The 15,898-nt window shown below is 34.0% G+C and overlaps 1 protein-coding gene across 1 annotated transcript in view; it reads right to left on the bottom strand.

Moving 5' to 3' along the window:
- The window catches only part of LOC140051751 (lysosomal alpha-mannosidase-like), a 143,384-nt gene that overhangs the window by 27,963 nt on the left and 99,523 nt on the right, over nt 1-15,898 (bottom strand). Inside the window, exons 16-20 of the mRNA XM_072097051.1 lie at nt 12,714-12,935; nt 11,505-11,623; nt 9,596-9,697; nt 9,099-9,186; nt 8,699-8,779 (exon numbers count right to left, since the gene is read on the bottom strand). Coding sequence (XP_071953152.1) covers nt 8,699-8,779; nt 9,099-9,186; nt 9,596-9,697; nt 11,505-11,623; nt 12,714-12,935 — 612 coding nt within the window. The remainder of the gene's footprint in view (nt 1-8,698; nt 8,780-9,098; nt 9,187-9,595; nt 9,698-11,504; nt 11,624-12,713; nt 12,936-15,898) is intronic.

The following is a 15,898-nucleotide window of genomic DNA, read 5'->3' as shown; positions in this document are numbered from 1 at the left end:
TTATTTATGTTATCTTAGAACCTGTTTCTATGCGTAACTAAGGATAATTGTTTTTTTAAATACAGTTGAACCTCCCATAAGTGGCCACCCTCGGGACCTGGAAAAGTGGCCGCTTATAATTGTAGGCCTATTATTATTTATAATCAGGTGGTTTAGTATTTTTTAGCTTTTCAGACAAATTTTAAAAACTTTTATTATATGAAAAATGGTCGGTCAAAATTTGAGTAGTTTTCTCATCTCTTCATTTTAAAACCTCTTTAAAATAAAGCTATAAAGAAATACAATAAACATGCACCTCTAATTCATAGGTCCATGCAATAAGTATCACATTTTTCGATTGGCCGCTTACAAAAAATCTCATTTTTTGTATAAAAAAGGTGCCCGCAGCTGCTTATACGGTAAGCACCAAATGCACTAATTAGATAGGAAGAACAAACAGGCTTTTCAAAGTGCGTCCGTTAAGGGAGGTGGCCGCTGTAAATAAAATATGGGGTTTTCATGAATAAAAATAATCACAGAAGAAAGTGCTTACGAATATGACCTTGTGAAACGGTAATTTGAAAATACAAAATAAGGCATGCCTGCTAATAATCTACAAATTTAAATTTGTATAAGATAAATATGCAAAATCTAAAGAATATCTCAATTTTAGTTACCATAGTAACTGTTGCTATGCATAACTAAGGGAAATTAAATAATTATCAGATAATTTATTAATTAATAATTACTACTGAATCCAACCATCACAGTAAAAAAAATATAGAATTTAAAACCAATATTTAATAATAAAGTGTGATATTTTACATGCTGACCTTAAATGAAATGAAATTTCAAATCAGGGCTTCAATATTTGTTATTAGCATTAACATACCTGAGTATATCATTGACTTTTGATTGGTTCTATTTTGGGGAGGGGAAAGTGGTGGATCCAGGACTTTTAAATAGTTAGGGAGTTGAAGGCGAGGGTCTAAAAACTTAACTTTATGTCTTATCTTTTGCATTGCAATTTTTAACTTGGGGTGGGTGGGGGCTTGGAGAAAGGGGGAGGGGGTGGGATGGAGGAGTTTGAATCCGTCTATTCATTGGGGCGATAGTAGCGGCAGTGTGGGTGGTGCTTGAATGCATGCATTTGACACTCTATAGTGGATGATCGACCAAAGTGTTGCAGTTTATCTTTTTGTGGTTATAGTCGGGGTGGGGTGGGGAGGAGGGGTGGTAGTCGAAAGTGGTGGTGGATGGGCATGTGGGATCTGCTTAGGTTAGCAAATAAAAGAAGTAAACAAATGAAAGAGGAGCTTCAAAATAAGAGAGGAGTAATCTGTTGCAAAGATTAAAATTCACAACGATCTGATAATTTATTCAACTTTCCAGAGGATATAACCTATAAAATGACATTAAAACTGGGAATTACAGAATCTATAATTAAAATTTTTTTTTTCTCACAACACAACTAGAACTATATAAAAAATTAAGAATTTTTCTGACCAATGAGTTTCAAATCAAATAATCAAAGAAAATAAAATGTTTTTACTAATATACCATGTTTTTTTTTTATAAAAATGCCTATGTTTCTCGCAACACTGCTTGTAGATTTTAAATTTACCCCAGTATTTTATTTTAGAAATCAATTAGTAAACATTAGAACTACCTATTTGTAATAAATCAGCTAAAAAAATACACCACTTTGGGCGTTATGGTGAAGTAAAGTTTAGTTGCATTGAACAATTTTAAAAAAGTGAAAAACACCCCTTTTTAAATAAATGGTATCGCCCAAAGTATGAAATAAAAAAAAAAATAATAATTTGAAACAGGTACACAATGCATTGTTATTATGCATACACTAATTATTTTTTATAATCAAATGAACAAAACAAAAATATCGTTCATCAAAGTAGTACCAATATCCATTTTAAAAAACCTTAAAAAAGGACAAAATTTGTCAAAAACACAAATTTGGCCGTTGCCATGGAAATATACGTGTGAAATAAAAAATACTTCATATTTGATTTCTCTCAACACATATATAGCCATGTGCAAAATTTGAAAGAAATCCATTTTTTAGAGTCTGCCACTCTTTTTGATATTTCTTTGATTCTTACAGACAATGGCTCTTAATACAACTTAAAAACCAATCACTATGTTATAAACATTGGATTGAATGTGGTATTATTTTAGTGAAGGATATTATAAAAGAAAATAGATTCATAACTTCAAAAGAATTGTTGGTAAAATTAAAGTACAAAGCAAACTGGTTAAATGAATACATGTGCTTATTAAAAAGCGATACCAATACAATGGAAAACTATAATCAAATACGAGAAAAATTGTTATTATAATATAACAGAAAATGTCGTTAAGAATAGATATAAGGACATCACAACAAAGAGTATTTATCTCTGTTTTGTGGAGGAAATTGTTGTCCCTCCGGTTTGTCAAGGAAAATGGGAAAAATATTTTCATAATTTGAATATTGATTGGAAGTCATGTTGGTTGTCTAAAGTTTGTAAAATGAAATATAAAAAATTAATACACTTTAATTACAAACTGTTAAATAGAATTTTAGCAACAAACAAAAGGTTGTTTATCTGGAAACTAAAAGATACTAATATATGTGGTAGATGTGGAGAGGTACGAGATGAGGAGCATATGTTTTTCACTTGTAAATTTATTCAAGGTTTTTGGACAAAAATAGAGATTGTTTTAAAAGTACAATCATATAAACATGTCTTTTCAAAATCTGGTAATTGGAACAAGAAATATTCTTACTGATTTTATATATTTATAAACAAAAGATACTGGGTGATGTTACAAATAAAAGTTATTTTAATTTATGGAAATCTTTTAAACAAGGAATTCTATTCAGAATGGAATGTGATATAGTGTATAAAAGAGAGGAAAGCATAAAGAAATGGGAAAAAGTAAAAAATATTATTTTAGCAATGTAAAAATGTATAATTGTTAAATAATAACAGGCTAAAAACACGAGAAAATATTATTACGACACAATAGCCAAGTCTCAGTCTTCAGTCTCTCCCACAGCGGATGTGCTTGACCTGAATGACTTGGCAACACCTGGGCTTTTCACTGTACGGTTAGAATTGTGACCTATTCTTACTTTCTGCAGGACATTCTGGTTTATTTGGTTAAAAACACACATTTTGATTTGCAGTATAACACTGAATTGTATCCAAAATTCACAAATAGGTTAAAAATTTGACTATATATTCAAATTTTAAAACAATAGGTCATCAAACACCAACATTAAAAAATCACCATAAAATGCAGTTATTAAGGACAGTATGGTCGGTTTACAAAATCTTTCTATGCAAAAATTGCTGGAGTGTAAAGTGAGTCCAGTGGCCGATTCGTGAGGAATAAATGCATGGCCTTCTTTCTCAAATTTTATAGTAAGTGAATGCTGACGAACATCAAGTCTAGTCAAATTTATTATTTCAAGGGCTGTGATTATGAAGTATAATGTGTTGTCTTTGTGGCAAGTTTCATGCTTTGGTAATAAAGTGAACAACTTGGCTATTTTTATGGCGTTAACTGCTCTACTGTCTGGGCTCCAGACGGAGTTTTGTCTTAATATTAGTAAAAATATAAATATTTTTGCACATATGGCGTTTCATATGTGTATTACTTGAGTTTGGATACTCCGTCTGGGGAAACACGCAAAAGTCACGTGGTTTGACACCAAGAATTCTTGGTGTATAGATTATCCAGTTGACTAGTTTCAGCAGCATGCGATTGGCTACTTACTCGTACGCTGTTTAATATTCATATTTTAGAATTTCAAAGACTCGACAACTAAGATGTAGCGCATGCGCTATGTTACGTTTAGAGTAGACAATGCGTGGAGACGTACACACGTGTGTACTTTTGTACATTGATGAAAGTTTCTAAAGGCTAGAAATGATTTTATATGATTGCCTAGTAGTCTGGTAAACATTTGATGGGATTTTCTCCAAGAACATGAAAACTCTTCTTGATAATGATAGGCTTCTTCGCAAATCAAACATTGAATGGATTTATTATGAAGAGATTATTTAATTCCCACCCAGACCCTGTCCTCCTAGCTAGCCTGTCCTGTCTGTGTGGTGGTGTAGCTCTGTTGTGGTATCTACCTTATTGACGTTTTATGGCAGGTCATAGGCCTACGTACGAGTTGAGTTATCCTACTTAGGAGGCCTAGACAATTAATAAACAAAACAACTTGGCAACACGATTTTATATTTCAACAGTTGTCCAGTCTCGATCGTACATTCAGCACACTGTACATACTCGATATTTTCATTTTTAAACAAAATGATCCTTGGTTGGTTCGAAATCTATATTTACATACCGCCCGCCCCATATAGCCAAATACGGTATGATAACCTACGTCATTCTTATCGAATGTTTGCGGTATGCAAATCGATTTCTATACGTGTTTCACAATTCTGTATTTTCAGACAAAAATTATAACGACGATGTGTGGAGCAAGTCTTGGTGTTATGGTGTAAGGGCAGACAGCTTGATCCAGCTTTGGCACCTGTAACATCTGGGTGTCTACATTTCAGCAAGACACATAATGGGAGGCCAATTAGTCAGCTGGAATTTTTAATAGAAATCCTCCAAAATTGAAAATTTTGTTTAGCAAAATTGCTAATCAAACTGATTTTTTAGTCAAGAAATATAGTTTTGTATTGTATTTTTTGCTACACAATTGTAGAAATGTGTAGCAAAAAGGTTGTTTTGTATAGCTTTTTGCTATGCTACACTGGCGAAATTATTCCCTGATGTCCCTACCACCGGTCTTACAATTTTTACGTCATTTTATGCTCTAGATCATCAACTTTCTTGCAAATTAGCATTCCTTTTGGCTCTTGTTACTCTAGGTAGGACATCTTTTTTTATCGCAAGTCAATTTCCCTTTGCATTTTACCTAGCTCTTCGCCAAAGCAGGCAAGGGTTGGACACGGTATCCATTTGATTGAAATCCCAGTTTTTTCCACTTATTCACTATGCCCTGCAAAAGACAATGGATCATCACAAGGAACCAGCTATTTATAAGTTACAAATCCCTTACAAAAAGGTATGCTGTCACACACATGTCACCTGTTGAGTGAGAGAAAGCAGGGGTAGACACAACAAAGTTTAATCATGGATTCTCCTTGCTGGACATCATGCAGGCAGATGGATGGGTTTTAAGGATAGACTTTTTTCAGATTCTATCATAGGCCAGTCTAATTCCATACTTCGAATGGCTCATGATGGGTTTTGAAGTCGAATATGATATTGCGAAAGAACGGTAAAATACCCCAAAAAAAAAAATCACTGAAAAGAGAGAAGATGGAGCCAGATGGGAAAGGGGTTTGTTGAGTAACTAAGTATAAAATGGAATAGGGCTATTAGAAAATTAGTTTGTCAGCATTGCATGTTCTACCGTGTAACTGGGGTCTGGTGGGAGGAATCAAATTAGCAGAATGATTTGTAAAGGCAAGATTTTTGGCAAATTTAAGACAATGGTCTGTGACAAGACAATGATCTTAGGACAAGGGCTCTGGCATGATCATAAGATTGAAATCTTGTCCCCATAATGATAGGACTACTCTCTTATACAACACAGAAGGAGCTCAGTTCATAAGGAATAAATATAGTATTATTGTGTTTTTTGTGTGTACTCTTGTGTTGGATGAGCGATATTTTGACCTTGAAATTGACCCTGTGGAACAAGTAGATAACAGATTGTAACTAGAAAGCCACTCCGAGAGTGCATACCTCCGCCTACTGTAAAATTCTCCTACATAAGATTTCTCCGGTAAAAAAAAAAATATATATATATATGTCTTAAATGCTGTTTGTGATTTAGGCTAATTTCACTACAAGCATGTGTAGTGAAATGGTTTTGTGTAATGGTTGTATAACAAGCCTTTCAATTAACAATAGCTTCAGTTGACTAACAATAGAACAGCAAAGCGAAAATCAAACGAGTGAATTTGAAAAGAAATAGGTTTTTTAAACTATTCGCATCAAAAAACGTGCACATTAAATCAAATTATGTTTTAAAATTACAAATCAAAAATTATAACTGATCTTGCCTCTTGTACAAAAATGAAGTTTTTTGGACAAGTAGTTCGAGAAAATGCAATTTCAGTTTACTTGTTACTTTAAAGGCCAGGTGCGGGCAAAAAATTTCTATTGATCATACATTATCGATCTATAGTTTCCCCTATGTTTCATAATTTTTGGGATTTTATTTGTGTTACACAAGCTTGTTGAAAATAAGCACTTTCTTATCAGTGGGGGGATAGTTCAAATTACACAGTAAAATCTCTATTCTTTTGTACACAAATTTTGTAAATAGAGAGGCATTTTAAAAAGCTATGAAAACTAAACAGTGTGGTAAAAAATGTTATCAGATGACTAAATATAGGTAATATAACTTGAATTTTACATTTCTGGTATTTTTATTCAACTTCAGATTTTTATTTTCATGCTATAGCAAAAATTATCCACCGTATATCCACCATCTTTTTTCACCTTCTAGGGAGTCACCAGACATGTTATTACATTAGGTTAACCACCCAACTACTGAAAAAAAGTCTTCCTGGTTTTTATGGAAGAATTTTGCCAAATTTTGTATTTGACGATATTAAAGGAAATTCATGTTTTTTCGTCTTGATTTCTGTACAATTAACCAACATTTTTATTAAAATGTCATGCTTGAAGACTGCTCGCCGGCTTTTGAAAAATTATGTCCTATCTTTTAACACTAGCAGGTCTGAAAAGTATACTAAAAAGTGGTCCAGAATTGGAACCATGGTCCCAAAATTTAATGGAATGGTCCTTGACCACATATCTATCTGTATATTCATTTTGGTAAAGATCATGTAATTACTTTTTGAGTAATCCTGCTAACAAACAAACAAACACTCAAACATACAAACAAACAAACAAACACACGCTACCGATTACATATACCTCCTTGGCGGAGGTAAATTAAGCATGTTCATCTGGTTTTGGTGATGTGTGGTGAAAACCAGGATTCAGTTATAATTGCTACGTCAACTTTAAAGAACCTAGGACATATTTTGAGATGAGAGGGTTATACCCTGGTATACTAGTACTGTACATCAAAGCCTCTGATCATAACTGGGCCCTCTGCGAGACCAGTCTAAATAAAAATTTCAATTAAATTCTCCTTTTTAAGGTTTAATTGTAGTTTATCAGGTTAATGAGCATTACAAAGAATGGTAAGAATTTCCGATGTTGATTTTTGCACGACGCCATCTTGAATTTAAAATTGGTACAATTAGAGTTTTAAACGGTTTCCTATGTTTATTCTGTGCTGTGAAATTTGGCTTTTTCTTCCACCATGACTCAAAAACAAGAAAACATTAAAAATACAAAACAGAATCAGGAAACCAAGGACAGGAAAAACACAAGCGACAGCGCTTAGACAGCACTCATAGATAAGCGAACCAAATATAATATTTTGCTCATTGTACAAGCAAAGTACACAGGTGCGTCCCAGGTTGACTTGGTATTTAAAACATTCAGCAAACTCACTTTCATGTGGATTAGACATAAATATTATACAACAGATATTCCCTGCTTAGAGGTAAAATATAAGATTTGACATCCCGAGGGAATAATATTTTGCTTGAGGGAATATATATTTCCCGAAGCGCCAAGGGAAATATAATGCTCGAGAGCATATCATCATCTCCCGAGGGGATGTCAAATCTTATATTTTACCAATATAAAAGGCAATGTCTGTTATATTACATAGCCAACAACAAGTAAAATAGCTACTGGGTTGAGTAGCTAGGCCTCCTTTATGTAAGAAGCCTGGCTAGTTAGGCATTGCATTCACCTTATCTTGCGAAGAATAATATACAGATAATTACTAATTAATGATTCCTTGGCAATAAAATATTCATTTAGGCCTAGGTCTTTTAAATTAACAGAAGAATTTCCATCAATAAACCTACAGTAATAATAATATTATTATCAGGTATAGCCGAATAAATAATAATAATTCGTCTTCTTCGAGCTGAATCACCGGATGTTCAGCACGCTGCGCATACATGAGAGTATTGACCAATCACAAACAGTCTTTCATCGCATCTATAGAGGGTGAATAACAAAATGGGGGCGCTATGTATGCATAGTTTTAATAGTTTAGTTGAATTATTTTTTCAAGCAAGTTACTGTACATGGCGCGGCATGTGAAATGTAGTCATGTGATGACGAGTTTGAGTCCCAGTAGATGACTTTTGTTTTATGGCCAAACGCGAGTGTTGCCACATGCAAATTACACAGTCAATATCAACTCCTTGAGAATTTACTGGATTTTATATGTTTAATGACAGGGACACGATAATCACGCAAAAATTACTCAGTCAATCTCATCATACTCGAGGAAATATATGATTTCAATCCTCGCAGCAGTAGTCATGGGATGCAGTTTCAACCCATCATGTTCACGTATTTACATAGGCTATTAAATATAAATAAATATATCATGTATTCAAAGTAATACATAATTATTAAAAAATGATAGATCAATACAGGCTGCTTTGCGTATAATGGGTGATGTCAGTCATCCCCTAAACAATCCCAAAGTGGTAGGCTCTGTGTCCCTAAGACAAGAACAAACCGATCCTGTTACGCCTTATATATGACTTTTATTTATATGAAATATGTTTACCATTAATTCTATGGAACCTTCTTGAAGGCTGCTTCCACCTTGTGATCTGTCAGTCAATATTGTCATCTGCTTCTTGTCATCCTGTTTTCACACAAAATAAAGATAAAATTGATTATTATGATTGAAAATTATCATTATATCATTATTTAAATCTATATCAGTCTTTGTGCATTTAATTATTTAGAATTCATGCGATGCCATATAACTCGTATCACATTGCCATGGATTTTTATTTATCGGGTGATACATTTTATTTGGTGTAATATTTAATGTAAAATGTTTGATATTTAATTGTGTACTTTAGTCAGTTAAAATTATTGGTTAAAGAATATAAAAGAAATTATTGGTTTATACTTTATCATTTCACTTCAGTTATTTAATTGATTTTTACAAACATTACCTTTATGTATATTCGACTGTTGACTGGGTAATAATTACCAGACACTGGTTCAGTAACATTGTAAAACCAAGTATCACGGTGATCTTTACTATAAATGGAAACAAATAATATTCCACTGCATCTCATAGTAACGAAAGCATTTTGGGAACTTTCTTTTCTATAGAAGTCAAGGGTGGTGGGTGGTGAAGAAATATTCAGAGGCCATGTCCGGTATGTGGAGACTTCTTTTGGACTTGAGGTTATCTTTTTAGTAAGTTTTATTTAGCAGGAATTTGCCTAGGGATTGATGTTAACTTATATAATATGGACAGCAGATGGGATTTGCTCTGTTACTTCTAATAAAACATAAAAATAGTGAGTAACTTTATTCAAATCTAAAGTTATTTATTATATTTAGACATTTTAATATCCAAATTATTTCAGTTAGGCACCTTGAATGAATATCACTTTATATAATTATCAACATCATAAGAGTAATAACGCATATAATTACTTACACTCTTTCTAGAATTTCTCTTCCATTTGAATCAGTGAAAAATTGTTTGCCAGATTTAATATCCGAATCAAAACGTGTTATGATCTCTTTTCCAAATCCATCTCTTTTGGTAAAAATACAAATATACAGTACTGATCATCAGACTTTCCACATCCTCTTGTGTGCCCACCGGGTGACGTGCCCACCGGGTGACGTGCCCACCGGGTGACTTGCCCACCGGGTGACGTGCCCACCGGGTGACGTGCCCACCGGGTGACGTGCCCACCGGGTGACGTGCCCACCGGGTGACGTGCCCACCGGGTGACGTGCCCACCGGGTGACGTGCCCACCGGGTGACGTGCCCACCGGGTGACGTGCCCACCGGGTGACGTGCCCACCGGGTGACCTGCCCACCGGGTGACGTGCCCACCGGGTGACGTGCCCACCGGGTGACGTGCCCACCGGGTGACGTGCCCACCGGGTGACGTGCCCACCGGGTGACGTGCCCACCGGGTGACGTGCCCACCGGGTGACGTGCCCACCGGGTGACGTGCCCACCGGGTGACGTGCCCACCGGGTGACCTGCCCACCGGGTGACCTGCCCACCGGGTGACCTGCCCACCGGGTGACCTGCCCACCGGGTGACCTGCCCACCGGGTGACGTGCCCACCGGGTGATCTGCCCACCGGGTGATCTGCCCACCGGGTGATGTGCCAACCGGGTGATGTGCCCACCGGGTGATGTGCCAACCGGGTGATGTGCCCACCGGGTGATGTGCCCACTGGGTGATCAGCCACTGAATCTGATCACAAGCAATGACCTAATATTCATTCATAATTGATGAATGTTGTGACCATTTTTAGATTTAATGATTTCAACATTCTATAATCAGTTTTTTCCAAACTTAAATTCAAATTATAGGCTCTTCAACACAAATAATAGCCTAAAAGGCTTGTGACCAAATACATCGTCATATTTATCATATCATATATCTATCTGAAATAATGTTTGATCAAAAACATGTGAGGAAAGTTAAGTAATCATATACAGTATTTAATCAAAGATTGAAATCTACTTTGCATTCAGAAAACTAATGATCCTTACGTTTGTTACATGGGTAAATTATCAAACATATTACGAAGCATAATTGCTTCATTCAAGGTTATAACTAGAAAGCCACTCCGAGAGTGCATACCTCCGCCTACTGTAAAATTCTCATACATAAGATTTCTCCGGGAACATATAATATATTTGTGTATGATTTAGGCTAATTTCACTACAAGCATGTGTATGCAAATTTGGTGTAATGGTTATGTAACCAGCCTTTTCAACTAACAATAGATTCTGTTGACTAACAATAGAACACCAACGCCAAAAACAAACGGGTGAAATAGGTTTTTTTAAAACTACTCGTATCAAAAAACCTGTAAATTAAATCAATTTATGTTTTCAAATTACAAAGCACAAAGTACCTCTTGAACAAATATGAAGTTTTTTGGAAAAGTAGTTCTTAAGAAAGTTTAGTTGTTACTTTAAGACTGCTCGCCGGCTTTTAAAAATGTGGTCCTATATTTTAACACTAGCAGGTCTGAAAATAATACTAAAAAGTGGTCCAGAATTGGAACTGTGGTCAGGATTGCATCCAAAGTTTAATGGAGTGGTCCTTGACCACATTATATATCTGTACTTTCATTTTGGTAAAGATCTTGTAATTACCCTTTGAGTAATCCTGCTAACAAACAAACAAACGTGATCGACTACATACCTCCTTGGCGGAGGTAAATAAAAAGTATACATAGTTACAATGTTCAAGCTTCCCAAATCCAAAATTATGGAGCATTTTCCTTTAAACATGTTTACATTTATTTCTACATCTGTAAAACTGACTTATTTATCTGTATTTTAAATATATATTAATTTAGATGACTTACTGAAATGGAATTGGACCAACAGTCCATTCAAATTCTGCATGCCTCTGAGCTTTATACAATCGTACAACTTGGGTCAACCATGGACTGAATTCTTGATGAACTTCTTGAATAAGGTTACTCTAAAAAAAATCAATACTATAATTAGTGGCCCAGTTTTATAAAAATGTCAATACTTTCTACTTTAGTATACCTTTTTATTTTTTAAGGCAAGATATTATCATCAAAGTCATAACACTAAAGCCAACCCCTATTAAACGGGAGCATTAATACGGTTTGACCTAGACAAAATTAGAACAGAATTTATTTTTGTTGTATTACTTCCTAAGACCTATATGAACAACATATAAAAAATGGAGAAAAAAGAGAGATGAAGAAAAATTGCTAATTTGCATATATCTAAAATGGCCGTTTTCTCAAATATCAGTATTAAAGCATCCGATTTTTGCAAATATTTGTTCAACCACAGTCATTTAACATATTTCGCAAGAAACTATCACTGGAGATAATACAAATAAATTGTTCAACTTTTAAAAATTCAAGATGGTAAAAATACTTCAAAACGTCTTCCATTTTTCTCAAAGGAAAAAGTTTGCGAAAATGTAAACAGATGTATATAGTAGTCACTTTGACTGCCAAACACAGAGATCATTTGCTATTAATTTGTTCTTGGTACCATTGTAAAGCTAAAATATTTATAATTGTTTTAGTCTAAATTACTTATCAATCAAACATACGTAGTTTTAATCAAGATTAGTAAAAACATTGAAATTGGTTATAAACAGTCAAAGTGTTAAACCTGATTTATTAGAAAAAAAAATGGATTTCAGTGAACCTTATAATTATTTATGTAACTATTTAGGCATCAAAAGATTATGACTTGACGTCTTAAAGTTCCTTGTATTGAAGTAAGTTTTGCAATTGCATTGAATAACCTTTAGAAGAGAATCTGGAGCTGATTGTAAATCTGCTGGGAGGGGTTGAAGATGATTCTTAGCTTGAACATATGCCTAGTCTTGCGGATTCAAGTTGACACCTTTGTGTTGTCATTGTTGTTCAAACTACCACCGGAGTGGGGAACTGAAGTAAGATGATTTCAGAGGCATACAAAAATAAATTCTGTTCTAATTTTGTCTAGATATACCAATTATTTTTTACCGGACCGGACTATGTCCTGTAATTCCTTAATCAACTGGCAACATTATTTAGTACCTGATAAACTTTTGTTAAAACATTATTTCTTAACATGATTGGTATTGGATTAGTACGGTTTGGTCTGAAAATGTATGCACCGGATGCCTGAGAGGAATCTGGTGTTCCTGTACTGCTGTTGTACCATAAAAATGTTTGCTTAACCATCATTGTCAGGTTGGATACTGTGTCTATGACAGTGTCAAGTAAACCAGTGTTGTTATCAAAAGTGATTTTTAGGAACTACAGTAGAAAGGAAAGGAAAAAATATGGTTAAAATAGTATATGATTTATGACCAGCCACTTTTTACAATCACTTTCACATATTATGTTTATCACTGCTTTTTAGTATCTATATATAATTATGGTTAATTCTGACATAGACGAGCACAATGCAGAAACTTCGGTATAAATCTCCGCTTTGGATACCTACCTTATCTCTCTTAGATGTACCGCGAAACGTAGATTTGATAACATTAGTTTTCAGTACTACGCTATTGTTCCCTTTTTGTCTTTTTTTACGACAAAATTTAGCGTTACCTATCGAAATTTGTGGATATCGCAGGGTTATTTTCACACACTCGCGCTGTTTTTCAACTGGCTTCCGGGTCCGTCACTTCCAGCAAAATGGAAGTTGGTGGCGACATTCAATATTAAATACAAATATTTTAGTGGTTCAACATATCGTCGTGAACTAGGCCTACTGGAATTAATTTGTTTTAGATATTCAACTAATCAATTATATTGATTGAAGGCATTTATGTGAAATACAATTTGTTTAGTAATTTAACTATTATTGAAGGCCTTTACTTTTACGTGAACTACAATGTGATTTTAGTGATTCAACTGAATCATGAACAACAATTTATTTGTTTTAGATATTCAACTATTCATTATAAAGGCCTTTACTTTACGTGAAATACAATTTGTTTTAGTTATTTAACTAATTAATTATGCTATTTAGTAATCATTTTATCAAATTTAGGTGCGATTCAATGTTACTATAGGAGGCTAATTAAACTAATTATTTATGCTATTTATTAATCATTTAATCAAATTTAGGTGCGATTCAATGTTACTATAGAAAGCCTGGTAGGCCTACCAGGGAAAAACCTTTACTGTTTATATTATCGATTATTTCTGTTGCTTGTTGCTCTATTTATAATTATAAATGGTGTCTACGACCGATATATAAGTAGGCTACGAAAGTTGTTATTTGATCATTTTGTTCCAAAATTTACAAGATGCTGTCATGATTGTGATACAAATGTTAAAGCCCCGCTCACTGTCACCCACTTTGATAAACATGCTTTTGGTCTCTATTGGTACGGTCACGTTATAGACTGTTTCAGTGATTTATGACCCCTATTAACGGTTTCCTCCTGTGTGTAACGTTCAGATAATATATATAATAATATAATACGTATACTGTTCTTTACAATTATATTATTTGCATCTTATGTTCTTACTATATGATTAGTACCAATTACTCATCAGTCATATGCATAGGTGTCAATCGGGCCTCAATTTCCAGAGGCGTTGGTCATGTTTTCGAGGACCATTCGGGTACACCCACTAGAGGGTGCAAGAGTGAAGCGAGCGAACCCTCTAATCTATATATAAATTATAAACGTGTGCCGCTGATACAAAAGCGTTTGTTCAATAAATTTATCTTATCTTATCACAGTCAAAGTAATTTCCAGGTTCATGATGAGTTCACCTTGCAAAAACCTGGTTTCAACTATTTTCTCTCTTTTATACACAAGGGAGCAGTTAAAATAATTGATTTGACCCTAAAGGTGACTGGAAACAGGCACTTTCCATCAATCAGTCCCTTTGGAAGACTGAAGAAAAAAATCAATAGTAGGACTGGAGCTTAAGTTGCCCATTAGTGGCTATAGCCATTTCAATTTTTTGTTTATTTTAGGAACAGACCGCGCCTGTGAAGGTACAGTAATTAAAAAATAAAAATTATACTGCAAATTAATAAAGATCAAATTAAATATATATAAGAATCGGAATATATTGTGGGGAATAGTATTATAAAATTACATAGGGAGATTTGATGATAAAGACATTTTGTTTAAAATCGAGTGAAATCCCGATAGCCAAGTTTAATTGAGTAAGCTGGCAGGAATAACTGTAGGCTATCTGTGTCCCGTTAGGACCGAGATGTCTGCCCCATGTTGCAAGCCGTACTGTATCTTAACCTAGATGCATATCATGAATTGTTATATTACATTAACTTTTCTTTTTTTTAACATTCAACTGCGGTTTCTTTACCAGTGTAAATTTTTTTATTTTCCAAACTTTTTTATTTTTTTATTTTCAATCTTTCATTTTAATAATACATTATCTATATTCAATTCAAGTTATCATTTATTTCTTTCAAAACAAAATAAAAATAAACATTTCTTTTAATTTACAAATATCTTATGAAATTAAAACAGACTGGAAAAGAAAGAAGTGTCTTAAAAAAAGTCCCAAAAAGTAAAACCAAAAGGAAAAACCAAGAGAAACTTGTGTTCGGCAAGCCATAGATATCAAAATAACACTCTTTCATATGCAGTAACACAACAAAAACAAACAGAACATACAGTACACACAAATACTGAAACACAAGACACAAACAGAAAAGGGGCAAAACAAAGGCAGTTGATCGATTGCAATGAGTAGAGGTATTTATTTTTCACTTTTTCTTTATAATTTTATAAGTTGAAATAATATGGCGTGGAATAAATTACAGAATTGGGGAGGGTATAATGCAGTGGTTGAAGAAAATTATTTTGTTGAAGTATATTAACGTCTTTAAGTTTAAGTAAATTGAGAGATGAATTGGTCAGTGTGGGCTAAAGGTGGAGCGCCAGTAATAATGCGAACCACCTTCTTTTGCTACTAATTTTGGATTGATAGGTGTTGCATCAGACAATATTGCAGTAATTTAGGTATGGAAGGATTAGGCTACAGTAAAGGGTACAAAGGATATGGCATGGAATAAAGGAAGAAAATCTACAAATAATACCAATGTTCTTGGAGATCTTATTTTCAATTTCTTTGATATGGTTTCCATGTAAGACCAGAGTCAATGTTGACTCCCAAAAATGTGGTATTATTTACAATAGAAATTATAATTTTGTTTATTTTAATCTGTCCATGCTCAAAAGGAATATGCTTATTTGGAATACAAAAAAAATTGCACAGGGTTT

Source organism: Antedon mediterranea, chromosome 6 (genome assembly GCF_964355755.1).
Source record: "Antedon mediterranea chromosome 6, ecAntMedi1.1, whole genome shotgun sequence".
Classification (NCBI taxonomy): Eukaryota; Metazoa; Echinodermata; class Crinoidea; order Comatulida; family Antedonidae; genus Antedon; species Antedon mediterranea.
The sequence above is the reverse complement of the archived record's forward strand: the minus strand, read 5'-3'. Positions and strand labels throughout refer to the sequence as shown.